Raw genomic sequence first — 14,803 nt, forward strand, 5'->3', positions numbered from 1 at the left:
GTAGACGCCTCGTTCCATCAGCGCAGGCAGATGGGAGCAGAGAAGGATGCTGCCGGGGAGACGCGAGAGGAAGTTGGGGGGGGAGTGGAAGATGAGATGAGGAGGGACGGAAGCAAAGACGGGCATGAGGAGGAGTGAAGGAGAGCCGTGTGCGAACGCCCCATGTGTGATGAAGGAGCAGAGGATGAGAAATGCTAAGAAAGGTGGAGAATGAAGGGTGGAGATAGAGGAAATAAATATGCATGAGTTCCACACAGCCTCCCACCGCTGGCAACCCTCATAACTCTGACCTCAATCTACAGATTTGCATATTAATTGTTGGATTTTGACACACAATTAATGAAGGAGTGACAAACTGCATGAACAGGTGTCTCAAAGTCTTTTCTGCTGCTGGTTTCTTTGCCGTTTGCTGCACTCTGGACAGATTCTGGCGCTCGTTTCTTGTTTCAAACAGTTCAAAGTCGCTTGGTTTTTTTCTTTGTCTGCACCCTCGAGCAGTTTCTGGCGCCGCTTCAGGCGAACGCACGTAGTGTCAGACCGCGCGCCCGCTTTGGCTCATGTCACCTATCGACAGCTCAGCGGACGCTTTCCCAAGTCCAGATTTCTTGCTGCAGGACACGTTCTGGCAGCGGGCATGTGTGTATCGTGTCAGCGCACGGCCACACGGTAACGTGCAAACACACACTAATGTGGAATCTACTGGGGCAGATGTGGTGTGAACATATAAATGACAGACATACGGATGAGAGTAACCAGGCAACAAGTTCCTGTTTTTCTCAGTCAGTTCTGATTATAAATGACTACTTCACCGCACTCGAAAGCCAATGTTTCTGCACTTTTCTCTCACTGTTTCCGTTAACATAATGATTTCTCCGCCCCTTCTTGACTTTGGTTCCCAGTTCTGGCTTCTTCCCACAAAACGTCGCAGTGACAGAAGTGTGACAAAAGGAAAAACCTGGGGCGTCTGTGAGGAAAAGAGGCAGATGTAATCTCATCTCTTTGTCTGGATGTAAACAAACTGTCAGCACGTACGTTATTTTTAACATCGAGTTCATTAAAACCAGACAGCAGAGTCCAACATTTTGTAGTGTATCATAACTTTCATATGCTTCTTGTTCACCTGGGATTGATGTAGAGGTTTGATATTCACCTCCACGAGTGCGAGAATATTGCTCCTTCGTGCTTCTGCAGTTAACCAGACCAGACAGGCAGTTATGGAAAAAATAAATCCTTGAATATTTCTGAAGTCTCTCCTGTATTCGCCATGTGGAGTAAACAGGTGCAGCGGCTGACTCGCAGCTTTGGATACGAACACTCGTAGATGATTAGTGCAAAGTAGAATAATGATAAAGCTTGATGTTCTGTGATGTAACTGTCCCTAAATTAAAATTATTAAACAGTTATGGAAAAATTTAATTTGTTCTATGCCATCTGAGATTTGCAGTCTTTATTTGTACCACTACAATATTCAAAGTGTTCAATACTGGACCTTTAAGAACCACTTTAAGAACATCTGAAAGATCTGAGAGACCTGACAATTAAATGAAAAATCCATTCTAAAAGTTAGTTAACCAACCCGGATGACATGACTTTTATAAGTCATGTCATCATAAGTAAAATCTGTTTATAAGTGAAATCTGCGGCAGTTTCGGAGAACTATTTTTGATTAAAAGCAAGGGATGACAGAAGATTTATGAGCAATCCTAGAGAGAGAAGGATAATACTGTCAGGAAGATAAGGAAAAATGTGAAAGGTGTATATGAAAAATAGCAAGATTACTACTCACATGATAAACATCACTCAATTATGATTGGTTGGCAGATAGGTCACAAAGGCACTGTTATAATCGTGCTCCGTAGTTTCAGATTTATGCGGGTGTGGATGTGACATTTATGTTTCTATCTCTGTGAGGACCTTTATTTTTATTCGTGCAACGCAGTTGTCCACATTTTTGGCCAAAGTTGTTAAAAGAATATTTTTGTGATCTACCATCTTTACAGTGGCAGTGGAGGCTTATCACCGACAGGTGGCAGCATAGAGCCAATAAATATCTGCGCGTGTGACTGGGACTTGTGTACCTTTAGCCCCATCTAGTGGTGGGTGTTGGTATTTGACGCGCCTCACTTAACCTTTACACAAACATGAAACTGGACAGGTAAGCGTATCGGTGCACGTATAAAAGGTGTGCACTCTATTTTAGTAATTCAAAAAAACTTTTCTCACCCTAAACTAAACGGCAAATAAGATAATGTTTGCTGCAGTTTCGATAACAGAAATGTCTAATCTTAACTCTACAAAAGACAGCTGTTCCAGTCCCAGTAAGCAGAACCTGCAGGCCATCTGCAGAACCACCCTTGTTGTCTCTCTTCTCATTCTCACTTTCTCATTTATTCCATCACCTTTCCTGGCGTTGCTACTCTTCGCCTCATTTGTCTCCCCTGCTCCCATAGTTAATGTTTACTCCGAGCATAAGGTCAGCAGATAAACTGGCTTCAAATTAATCAAACACCTGTACCATACTCAAAAAATAATAACCGTATTGATTTAAAATCATGAACAGGATTCAGTATCCTGACGCTGCTGCCTTCACGGCCATCGTAATTTGGGCTTCCCCAATTCAAAGTTCCTTACGGGTTCATTCATAACCGAACAAATCACATTAAATCTTTAGTCATAAAATAACCACTGTACAAAAGCACTTCTATTTAATTTCAAATTCATTCTTGGCCATTATATCCCAAAGAAAAAGGCATTACAATTACACCATCGCTCATTTTGGCCTTCAGATATTAATGCATATTAGACCTTATGTATAGGCAATTGTTTTGAGAACTCATCAAGCTTTGGCTGTGCGTTTGGTTTTTAATATCTTTGCCATTGGTAGGTCTGGGATCAGGTTGTGTTATTTTTGGAAGGTACCTGAAGGCATCATTAGCATGGTGGGAGAGGCTGGTTTGTTGATTATCAGTCTATCGAGGTTTAACAGCGCTAGCCCAGCAGACTCGACTCAAAGCTCTTCGTTTGACGAACTGTCTACAATGTGATTCGGTTGCCTCGTAATGAGATGATCGTTTCTGTTGCGGATCAGTCCATTGCGGAAAATGACGTGTTTTCATTTAGCCTTAGCTGAAGTTACAAGGTTGACAAGATAAGAGAGGTATGGCTAGGTTAGCTGCAGCTAGCTCTTAAGGCAGCTTAACCAGCAGAATGCAGCATGGAAAAAAGAAGCATTCCGACATGGTTGGACGATAAAGTACATTTGTATTGATTCGGACGTTTGTCTTATTGTCCAACTTAACGAATCGGGCAGGGTGTAGCTGTCAGATTCTCGACCGTCCTGGCTAAAGAGGTAGCCTAGGAAGCTAGCTGTCTGCTCGACTGGCTCCTACCGAAGTAAGTATCTATTGACGGCTTCGTGCTGCTGGTGCACAAACGCAAACTTTCAGCTTCGGAAGTTGAGTTGTTTTGTATTTTGTGGCGGCGGATTCATGAATTCATACATGGGACTCGCCATACTGCCATGTTCCGCTAAAGTTGGAGCTCATGTGAAGCTAACGGGAGCAGGAAGCACCAGGGCCCGTTCAAAAGTTGACGTTTGTGCCTCGGACTTGATGCAAAGCTTAACTTGGAATGCGCTCCTTGACACCATCAGCTGCAGATGGACGCTGAATTCGGCCATAGAATTGCCTCTCCCCGTGTATTTTGGTAGTTTGGTCCTCATTGACTCGCCAGTGCTTGCAGCTGATGTCGATTATGTGAACAGTGCAGTTGCATAACCTTGTTTTATTTTATGTTTTGCCAGAGAAATGAGGTAAATTTAGACCTTAATAGGAAGCTTCACGTGTAAAGTCCTCGCCTAAATTGAATTACCCATCCTTTTTATCACGGAACTGCATCCAGTGATATCATTTGTGCCATCGTCATAAGAGTCATGGAGACAAATGGAGAAGGTTTGTGATAATATTGACTCACCCTTGCCAGTGGTTCACATCTGGATTTTCTAAGGTTCGGCCGGGGCTGATGTCAGTCACCTCTTTTATCAGCTGGGTACTGTTATCCTTCATTTTTCTCTGTCAGATATTATTTTGATAGGGAATTTCAGTGTTGCTGTGGGACCCGACGTGAGATATTGGATCAGTACAAATGTAGGACGTTGATGGTTTATACATGCATGTGCATGTGCATGTGCATATGCATGCGAATGGGACCCACATTAGGGGCACGTTCTCGGGTAAAGTTGGTGAAGTCGGTGGAACGTTGTGGCGTGAAGACACAGCAGCTGTTTGGATGTAGGAGTACAGGGACCAGATGGCACAGATTGATCGGGTTTTGCAATTACGGTAGTTTTGTTCCTCCTTCTGCTGGATTTCCCTCATTTCTTCTGGGAAAAGTCACCGACTCATTACAAATCATCGTCAGCCGAATGTGTTGCCGCAATCCTGACGATGATGATGCCACCGTATAACTGTTTTTCTTTTAATACGCTGAAAATTGATTTCTTTAACAATAATAGAATTAGCAACACTGCTAGCCATATGCAATTTCTCAAAATCAGTTTATCCTTTAAACTTTTTGCCTGCAGGTTTGGATCCATTGAGACAAACTGTATTTGGCTGCAGCGTTTTGAGTTCTTGCAGGACAAATCATTGATATTTCTGCTGCTGGTGGGTTAAGGAAAGACAAACAGTAAAATCACTGGTCCTGTGCGCACTGAATTGATTTGCTGCACCGTTATTAAATTTACCAAAGACCTTTTTCAGAATCATCTATTTCATCCACCCAATTTAATAATCATCACACTTTGAACATATGGTGGTTCCTTTAAAACTAATCATCTGTCTGGACGTGCTTGTATGGTTGGAAAGCATCAGAACAGTGGCTGAGACTGACAGAGACGGGGGTTGTTTATTCAAACGATCACGGCAGAATCTTTGCACGTTGGACACGGGGGAAGTCTCAGTTCTATAATCCAGTGCGTTGGTTTGTTAGATGAGAGATGTTCCGGTCTAATTCATGGCAGACGCGCTCTGTATCTCAGCAGGATCACAATGGGAATTTCAATGCAGCCTGAACCAAGTTACGTTTTGTTTTAAGCCCAAACCTGTATTATAGACTGTCTTCTTTAAATGACCGTTCCAGATTTAACGACCTCCGTCCAGACTGTCATTTCTCTGCGTCGCAGCTTTATGTAATATTAGAGTCAGATAACAGTTTATGCAACAATTGCATAAACGGTTCTTTCAGCGGAAGATGATGCATCACACTTTAGTTCAAGAACCATAAAACATGTTTACTAACCGCTCGCTTTTAATCGATTTAAAGGCTGCGTTGCATTGATGGCCTCTGTGGCAGCCATGGAAACTCTGGCTGACACGTGCCCTGCGGTGCACCAAAACGGAACTGCCCAGCGGGACTCTCACGGGGCCGGGCCGACTGTCGGCGTGCTGAGGCTTCACTTCTACCCCAGCGGCCACGGAGCGGCAGATTCCAGCTTCCTCAGCTACCCACCTGGGAACTACGTTGCCGAGGAGCTGTGCATAGACGCGGCCAAGGCGTGCAGTGAGTACTGAAGCCGTGCGGGCCCTCATCGTGCACTCCCATTCATCTTTGTTTTGCTTTAGCTCAGGGCAGAGGTCTTCCGATAAAGGAATCAAGAGGCTCCTGTGAAATTTACCATGGAAAAAAACAATTTTTCCAGACATTTTGGCACTTTTTAATACGTGGTACTTATTTTCTTGAACCTTAAGTATGTGTTGCAAGTGTAAGACAAAGCAGGACCTTGTGAGGAGGAGGCGGGGGTGTGATCTGGCATGCATATTGTTGGAAACTTCTGTCAAGTGTTTGATGGTAAACCAAACACGGCTGACATTTTAGGGAATCTTAATCCACCTTTTGCTCACCTATGTGGGTGGTGGAAACGCCGCACCTGCACGAATCCGATTCAGCCTTTCCTCCACGTGAAACGAGATGTTGCTCCCAGCATTTGTGTCAAATCTAACGGGCTGTTTCTGTGTTTGCTCCAGGTATCTCGCCACTGTATTTCAGTCTTTTCGGTCTTTTCCGAGAGCGAGACTGCTTATGGTTTTCACCCAATCATACATTCCAGCTCGATGAATTGGCTTCAGAAGACGTGTTTTTCAGAATAAGGTAGCATCTTTGCTCTCTGTTAGCAGCTTTGTTTTCCAGATAATAGTTTAATGTATTTTTGTCTTTGTTCTTGCTTTAAATCAGGTACTATTTCCCAAGGTGGTACAGCGGGGGGGCATCCCGAGCATATCGATATGGGGTGGCCAAGGGGTCCGAGAGCCCTGTTTTTGATGACTACGTAATGTCATACCTTTTCTCTCAGGTGAGAACTTTGATTTAAAGATATATTTTTCCCCTTAAATGGTTCCCACATCCGTTTGTGAGGTTCTGTAAATATTGGACAATGTAAATGACATTTATCTATGCACTTTGATTGCATAAATAAAACAAGTTGAATAAATTCTGTTTATTTTTCTGGTACATTTTTAGTTTTACGGGCATTTTTATTTTACTTACTCAACCTTGATGTGCTTTATTTCCCCACTTGGAAAGGCAAAAAGCACAAACAGGGCACAGGGGGTGTGTCTGATGGGTGAAACAAGGTAACAGCAGAGCGTAACATGCGTTCAGCTGAACTTGGTTTGAACTTTAGGATTATGAGGGTTTATGCTCATGGAAAGCTGTGCACATGGCTCAGGAACAGCTATAATTGCGAGTGGCCATGTGGTAGCGGGTGGCGTGGAGATGAGGTCCCTGTTTCTCTGCCACCGTGTTGCCGTTCCAGACCGGCATTCATCGCATCTGTACGAAGGGTGTTATGAGTTTCAAACACACTCTTGCTAGCTTGTCAGGGATATTACTTGCTGTTTGTGTCAAAGTCTGGTCCCAATCAAACATTCCATAAAAAGCACCAGGCTTTGAAACCAATTTGATGAAGTTTGCCAGTCCATTTCCAGCATCCCATGATCTGCGCAGCCCAAAAGAATCTTCCTCTAACACAGGCTTGCGTAATGGGCAGCTATTGGCCTGGGTAAGGTCGGGTATTAGAGCACTAGTGGCGACTAACCAGCAAAAATGTTGGTGACGTCACACATGTCCTCTCTTGAACCTGGATGGGCCGATTGGCCACGTCTCCATTCTAGCTGCTGTCGGACCAGGTTTCTATGAGCGAACCGGATTAAATAAGAGAGAATAGGAACGTCAGGAGGTGAAGGGCGCAATTTTTGTGTAAATTCATCGTTTCATTTGTTGATTGTACTTCTTTGGTCCTACCTTGGGTTTTGACCCCATTTGTGGATTCTGCTCTTTCTCTTTTTCATGCAGTGGAGGAACGACTTTGTCAACGGCTTAGTGAAGATTCCCAGTTCTCATGAATCTCAGGAAGAATGTCTCGGTATGGCTGTGCTGGACATGACCCGGACAGCCAAGGAGAGTCAGCTGTCACCTCTGGATATCTACCACACTATGAGGTATTCATGTAACACGTCTTTGTTAAAACCCTGGAAACTGCATGTTCTGATTTCTGGAAATGTTTTTGATCTGCTTATTTACAGCTATAAGTCTTTCTTGCCAAAAGAGATGAGAGCTCAGATTCAGGACTGCAACTTTTTGACACGCAAGCGGATCCGCTTCCGTTTCAAGCGCTTCATCCAGCAGTTCAGTCAGTGTCGGACCACAGTGCGCGACCTCAAACTCAAGTACCTCATCAGCATGGAGTCCTTGGAGAAGGCGTTCTACACCGAGACCTTCCAGGTCAGGGAACAGTCCAAAGGCCAGCTCATCGTACTGGTCGCAGCCGACAGCGGCATCCAGTGGTGTCGAGAGAAATTAAAAGATTCAGATGAGGTTGGTAACGGTTTTTTTGGGGGGGGGTTGCCTTTACTTTCTTTGGTCCCTTCTGGGAGACGCCACTGTGGATGATGGGGGTTCTTTTATCTCCTGCCTGTTCAGGAGCTGCAGAGCTTCTGTGATTTCCCTGATGTCACTGACATCAGCATCAAACAGGCCAGCAAAGAGGGAGCTACAGAGAGCCGAGTGGTCACCATCAACAAACAAGACGGCAAGAACGTGGTAATTGAAGAACTCTCCTTGTTACCACGGCAGCAGTTTAAAAAGAAGGAACAGCCCAGTTATGATACATAGTATAAAAATCTGGTGCAGGCATTTTGGCCTCTTTAAATGGATGTAATTAAGAACCTTTCTGGATACTTGTCTTCACTCTCAGGAGCTGGAGTTCCCCAGCCTCTCCGAAGCGCTCTCCTTCGTGTCCCTCATTGATGGCTATTATCGGCTGACCACAGATGCTCACCACTATCTCTGTAAAGAAGTGGCTCCTCCGAGGCTCGTGGAGGCCATAACGTCCCATTGCCACGGCCCCATTTCGTAAGTGGAGGAATGCGTTTTTTTCCGTCTATGTTCAGTTTGTGTCTTAATAACAGGCTCGATTTTGCTAAATCAGCTGAGATTTCACTGCCTCGCCTGTCTGATGCATCTTCTTTGAAAACGAGAGAAACCCGTTTACTTCTAACCAGTTTTTAATCCTCCTTCAGCCTTTGAAACATTGTTTGTGTGTTTGCCTCAACGGTTAATACAAAACCTTTTAAATAGAGTAGAATGGACCATTTTAATCCATTTGGGAGGTTCCCTCAGGGAAACTGCTGTTGCAATTACACACACAGCACTAATAACCTTAAGCAGAAATAGACTGGAAAATAGGAAAGAAAAAGAAATAAACACCCTGAGAGCTGTTGAAAAATAATCTAAAGGACTGGAAATACAAATATATTTAAATATGTAGATATGCACATGGTTATGGTTATTGCACAGAATGACTGAATGAATGTTTGTTCTTTGTTCTGCAGGCTGGAGTTTGCAATCAATCGACTTCAGAAGTGCGGAAACAAGCAGGGGTTGTTTATTTTGAGGTGTAGCCCTAAAGACTTCAATAAGTATTTCCTGACGTTTCCTGTGGAGGTAGGTAGCATTTGGCTGTTGCTAACTGGCTATTCAAGCATCTCTTTCTTCATGTCAAACCTCCTCTTTGTGCGTTGCAGGTGTATGACGTTGTAGAATTCAAGCATTGCCAGATAACCAGGACTGACGGCGGGAAGTTTAATCTCAGTGGAACCAAAAGAAACTTCAGCAGCCTGCACGAGCTCCTCGGCTGTTACCAAAATGAAACCGTTCGCTCCGACAGTGTTGTTTTTCAGTTCAGCAAGTGCTGTCCTCCTAAAGCCAAAGGTAACGTCCGTTGGATTTACCCTTGATTGGTTTTTTGGTAGCTTCTTCTTTTTATCTGGTCTTCAAATAAAGTCAGTGCTCACGCCAGTGATTGGGACACAGAGGGACAAAATATTTGTGGCTGGGTTACAACATGACCAACAAGTGTGGGACAACTGTCTCTGCTGTCGAAACAGGAACAGGGCTAAGATAGGAAAATGACTCTCACAGATTCACTTCCACATTAAGGGGCCCTAGAACCAGTCAGAACTGCATACCTTAGTAGTTCTTACGCGACCCTCTCCCTCCCCAGAAAGGTCTTGCCTCCTTGTATGCAGGAGCAACAAGGGCCCCGACGTGCCTCTGTCGCCATCAACCAACAGACACAACATCAGTCAGATGGTGTTTCACAAAATCAGGAAAGAAGATCTTGAATTTGTAAGCGTTTCTCTAACAATTCTCATGAATCAAAGTGCAGCGCCGAGTGTTTAGGGTCTAGAAACGCTGACTGTGGCCTCGCTTTCAGAATGAAAGCTTGGGTCAAGGGACTTTTACCAAAATCTTCAAAGGGATCCGGAAAGAGCTGGGAGATTACGGCCTCATGCATCAGACCGAAGTAGTCATGAAGGTCCTTGACCAGGCCCACCGGAACTTCTCAGAGGTCAGTTGTCGAAGTGTGACACCCTTCTATACCTCCACAACTCACTTCCTGCATCAAAAAAAGAATAGATTGCCTTGGTTGTGTTTTACAGACTGGAAGAGTTGCAGGAGATGTATAAGAATATCATATGATGTGCTATATATCATGAAAAGTCCTTTAATACTCTTAATAGCTTTAGCATTTCCCATATTTTTTACTTCTGTGTGCTTTTATTTATTTCTGAGAAAATTAAGTCTTTTTTTACGTCACAGACTGACGGAGATCCTTAAATATGAGCTGATAGAACCATGGTTGCCACCTGGTTTACCTCTGAAAGGACATAAGTGGAAACCTAACTGTCTTGTGTTTCAGTCTTTCTTCGAAGCTGCCAGCATGATGACACAGTTGTCCTATAAACACCTGATCCTTAACTATGGCGTCTGTGTCTGCGGAGAGGAAAGTAAGTCAATCGCTAATGTCAAGACGCTTCCCTGTGAGCTTCACAATTGGCATAGTGGGTTATATATAGTGGGATTACTGTACCCTCCCCCACAATCACCTTCACCTTTCGTGCACTGACATGATTCTGATTCTCTTGCCAATGCAGCCATCTGTTAAGCCAGACCAGACACGCTGCATTTCCAAAACTGACACTCACTAATGACCGCGTGCAGGTAGATAATCCCACCGGCTGGACGGCCATCAACAGGCAGGAAATGTTTGTGACACACATGTAAGAAACACCAGAGGCTATGGTGAAGGTGCCTCCATTGTAGGAATTTGAGAGGAAGACGACACAAGTGCAGTTTAAAGCCAAATGGAGCCAAGGCTGGGAATATGATTATAAATGGGCATAAAATTAGAATGTTTTTGATTTTATTCTTGCGTATGATGGAATTAAGCCTACATTTGTCACGTTGGACTAAATCTTTTTATTATTTCAGATATAATGGTGCAGGAGTTTGTAAAATTTGGCTCCCTGGACACCTACCTGAAGAAGAACAAGAACTCTGTAAACATCCTTTGGAAGCTGGAGGTGGCTAAGCAGCTCGCTCAGGCCATGAACTTCCTGGTAGGGACCTATATTCGCCAGTTTCAGGAAGTCACTTTTAATATATACAAATGTTTTGTTTCGATGTTCCACAGGAGGAGAAGCATCTTGTCCATGGCAACGTGTGTGCTAAAAACGTTCTCCTGATCAGAGAGGATGACTGGAAGGCCGGAAACCCTCCCTTCATCAAACTGAGCGACCCTGGCATCAGCATTACTGTCCTGCCCAAAGAGAGTGAGTGCAAGTTCCACCTAAAGTGCAGTTCTCTATTTCTCTTTCAAACCAACTGGGGTTTATTTTTTTTGTTACCAGTCCTGGTGGAGAGGATCCCCTGGGTACCTCCTGAATGTCTCACTGATCCTGCCAACCTGAGCCTGGCAGCAGACAAATGGAGCTTTGGCACGACACTTTGGGAGATCTGCAGTGGTGGAGAGAAGCCTTTAGCATCACTGGACAACACTAAGGTAGGGCTGCTGTATTTATTATTAACACAATCGGCATTGAGGCTGTTATTTAGCAGGTCGGTCGTTTAAAGTAGAAGAAAATTCCCTTTTTAAATATAAGTAGTGCTTTGACTGACATCTAACATAGGAGCATTAAATGTTGATTGATTGAGCTCACCTCTCTGTACATTATGCCTTTACTAATTCTTACAGAAAATCCTCTTCTATGAGGACCGGTACCAGCTTCCAGCTCCAAAGTGGATCGAACTGGCAAATTTAATAACCAGCTGCATGGACTACGAACCGACATTCCGGCCCACGTTTCGTGCCGTTATCCGTGACCTCCACAGCCTCTTCACGCCAGGTTGGTTCAGGTGCTCAGTCCCCAATGTAGGGACCACCCACACATCAGACACCTTTATCAGGGTCTCCTCATGTCATTACCAGCTACTGTTTGGAATTATGCAAGGAAATCTGAGGATTCTTCAGAAATCTGATCCTTTGAAAGATGGCTAAACAAGTCATTGAACTTAATAATTGCATAGCAGATGAGATTTTAGGGACTGTTCCATTTTTTTAGGTGAATCTTCTCTCCATAAATGTGGATGTACTTAATTTCCTATCTGTAAAAGTGCCTGAATTTGTGCTTGTTTTTCCCCAGACTACGAACTGATTGTAGACAGCGACATCCTGCCAAACAGGACAGTGGGCGCGGGCTGGTCATCGGGAGGGTTCGATAGTCAGGAGCCGGCTCAGTTCGAGGAGAGACACCTCATATTCCTACAGCAGCTGGGCAAGGTACCAACGCAGCAAGGGAGCTTTTAATCTTTACTTTACTCATCCGGTTTGCATGAATATAGATCAGTTGTCCATATGGTTTATTTTTTCACTCAAAACACCAAAAAAAGTTCTAAATGTGATGTCCGCCCTCTCTCAAAGGGGAACTTTGGCAGCGTGGAGATGTGCCGATACGATCCGCTTCAGGACAACACCGGCGAGGTCGTGGCCGTGAAGAAACTCCAGCACGGAACGGCGGAGCACATCCGAGACTTTGAGCGAGAAATCGAGATCCTGAAATCTCTGCAGCACGAGAACATCGTCAAGTACAAAGGCGTCTGCTACAGCGCAGGTACAGTTCACGTCCCGTCAACATTGTCAGTGTTTCCGGGAAGGTTGCCTGAGAAATGCTGGAATTCTGGCAACTGCAGCCTCAGTTGCATTAACCGGAGCCTTAATAAAGCAAAAAAACTTCCATGAACATTTTCAACATCCCAGGTCGACGGAATCTGCGTCTCATAATGGAATATCTTCCCTTCGGAAGTCTGCGAGACTACCTCATGAAAAACAGGGAGAGGATCGACCATAAAAAGCTCGTGCATTACTCTTCCCAGATCTGCAAGGTACTTCCTTCGACCCAGTGTGTGAAGTTGTTTTTAAGAAGCACAGCGCAACATTTCCTCCCCTCTGTGTCCCGGCAGGGAATGGAGTACCTGTCCACCAAGCGCTACATTCACAGAGACCTGGCAACGCGGAATATTCTCGTGGAGAGCGAGTCGAGGGTGAAGATCGGAGATTTTGGCCTCACCAAAGTCCTGCCTCAAGATAAAGAGTACTACATGGTCAAGGAGCCGGGAGAGAGCCCCATATTCTGGTCAGAGCTTTTGGGTTTTTTGGTATTTCTCCATCGCCCTTCGTGGCCACCTTTGCTCACCAGCGTGCACCATTGTTGCAGGTACGCGCCCGAGTCTTTGACTGAGAGCAAGTTCTCGGTGGCTTCGGACGTCTGGAGCTTTGGGGTGGTGCTCTATGAGCTCTTCACCCACAGCGACAGGAACAGCAGCCCTCCCACAGTACGTGCCAGCACACACCGGTGCACGTGCAGCGTCATTTCTAGCCCCCGAGCAGTCGACAAAACCCATTTTAACTGAGACTCTTGGTGTTTAACGAACAGTGCAGATCCTCTTCATGTCCACATTCATTCTGTTTTTCCAGGTCTTTATGTCCATGATGGGAAATGACAAGCAGGGACAGTTGATTGTTTATCACCTCATTGAACTCCTGAAGTCTGGCAGCCGGCTGCCTCCACCTCTGGGGTGTCCCACGGAGGTGAGGACAGCCACCATCTTTGTCGTCGTGCATGTGACTGTCTGGTGCTGACCAGGATTCAGTGCAGTTATTTTTAGCAGTTTGTAGAGAAGACAGCATCAGCGTATTCTAAACTGGGAAACAAACCTTTTAACGCTTCCTGTCTTGGTTTTAGTCAGAACAACGTGGGTGTTTGTGTTTCATGCCTTTTTCCTTCTTTCAGATGCACGAGATTATGGAGCAGTGCTGGGACAAGGATCCCTTCCTGCGTCCTTCTTTCAAGGAGCTCGCTCTGAGCATCGACCTGTTCAGGGAAAACAAGGAATTTTAGGCAGAGTCACCCGAAGTGCCACGCTTGTCTTCATTGGAGTCACTTTAGCTGTTTGAGCTCACAGACTAAAGCCATCTCGCCCACCGCGTCAGGTGTTGGCGTGTTGCGCGCCCGCTTGTCAATTCAGTTGTATTTATATCGTGTATCTGAATCCAACAGCAGCATCACTTGTGATAATACACCTTGCATTCGCCGCAGACCAGCCCAAATGATGGAAAGGATCTCAGAAAAGGGCCCTGAAGTCAGTGTGTTATCTATCAGGGTGGGTTTGGGAGGGTGGAGAGAGCATTAGATTACTGACAGTATTAATATTAAGACTTGCAGATGAACTACTGCCAATGTGCCTTTAAGCAAGGCACTGATCCCCTTTATCTTGTGAATTTACTGTGTTAAAGTGTTTGAAAGAAAGGGTGTTACTTTGCAATGTGATGTCCAGACAGATAGCTAGCAGGACTGGTTCTCGATGTGGACTGTTTCTGTGTACCTGTATATATCTACCATATATTTGTGTACATATCTCTAGAAGAAATTTCTAATTTTATAAAAAACAAAATATAGTAAATTCTATATTTGCTGCCAGCAGGGTGTCATGGGAATGAACTTTATATAAAAAGTGATTTAAAAATCTGTTACTTTTTTTTAAAATTGTGACAGGTGGTGTGAAAAGTAAAGATCTGTTTCCTTCAACATCGTCAGTCTGTTTTGTTCCAACATCCCAGGAATATTTTGCCTGTATTTCTAGTGATAATATCGATCATCCTCGTTCATTTGGGGGCCGCTGCACGCTAAGCAGCCTCGTCCAGCCAGGCCCATAATCCAACTGTGTTTTCCATCCAGCAGCTTTCACCTGGAACCCCACTCTTTGAAAGCAGTCGCCTACCTGGAAGGAGCAAAATCCTGGCTGGATTACAGGCCTGCGGATGGGGTTGATGACCCGTGTCTGAAAATTTCACAACCTTTTGTTTATGTAAATGTTTTAATAGTAACATAAAATACCTTTTAAGGTG

The 14,803-nt window shown here is 44.6% G+C and overlaps 1 protein-coding gene across 1 annotated transcript; it reads left to right on the forward strand.

Moving 5' to 3' along the window:
- The first annotated feature begins 2,920 nt into the window (after positions 1-2,920).
- On the forward strand, positions 2,921-13,831 carry jak2b (Janus kinase 2b). The gene is made up of 24 exons (XM_003975117.3): positions 2,921-3,393; positions 5,323-5,559; positions 6,024-6,147; positions 6,232-6,349; positions 7,351-7,496; positions 7,581-7,872; positions 7,978-8,097; positions 8,252-8,409; positions 8,889-9,000; positions 9,081-9,267; positions 9,560-9,684; positions 9,773-9,907; positions 10,259-10,346; positions 10,831-10,958; positions 11,033-11,171; positions 11,250-11,401; positions 11,594-11,744; positions 12,042-12,178; positions 12,320-12,509; positions 12,656-12,780; positions 12,859-13,031; positions 13,113-13,230; positions 13,373-13,486; positions 13,689-13,831. Exons 2-24 carry the CDS (start codon positions 5,337-5,339, stop codon positions 13,794-13,796), a joined length of 3,363 nt encoding a protein of 1,120 aa, XP_003975166.1. The 5' UTR covers positions 2,921-3,393; positions 5,323-5,336; the 3' UTR covers positions 13,797-13,831.
- Positions 13,832-14,803: the final 972 nt, after the last annotated feature.

Source organism: Takifugu rubripes, chromosome 21, assembly GCF_901000725.2.
Source record: "Takifugu rubripes chromosome 21, fTakRub1.2, whole genome shotgun sequence".
Classification (NCBI taxonomy): domain Eukaryota; kingdom Metazoa; phylum Chordata; class Actinopteri; order Tetraodontiformes; family Tetraodontidae; genus Takifugu; species Takifugu rubripes.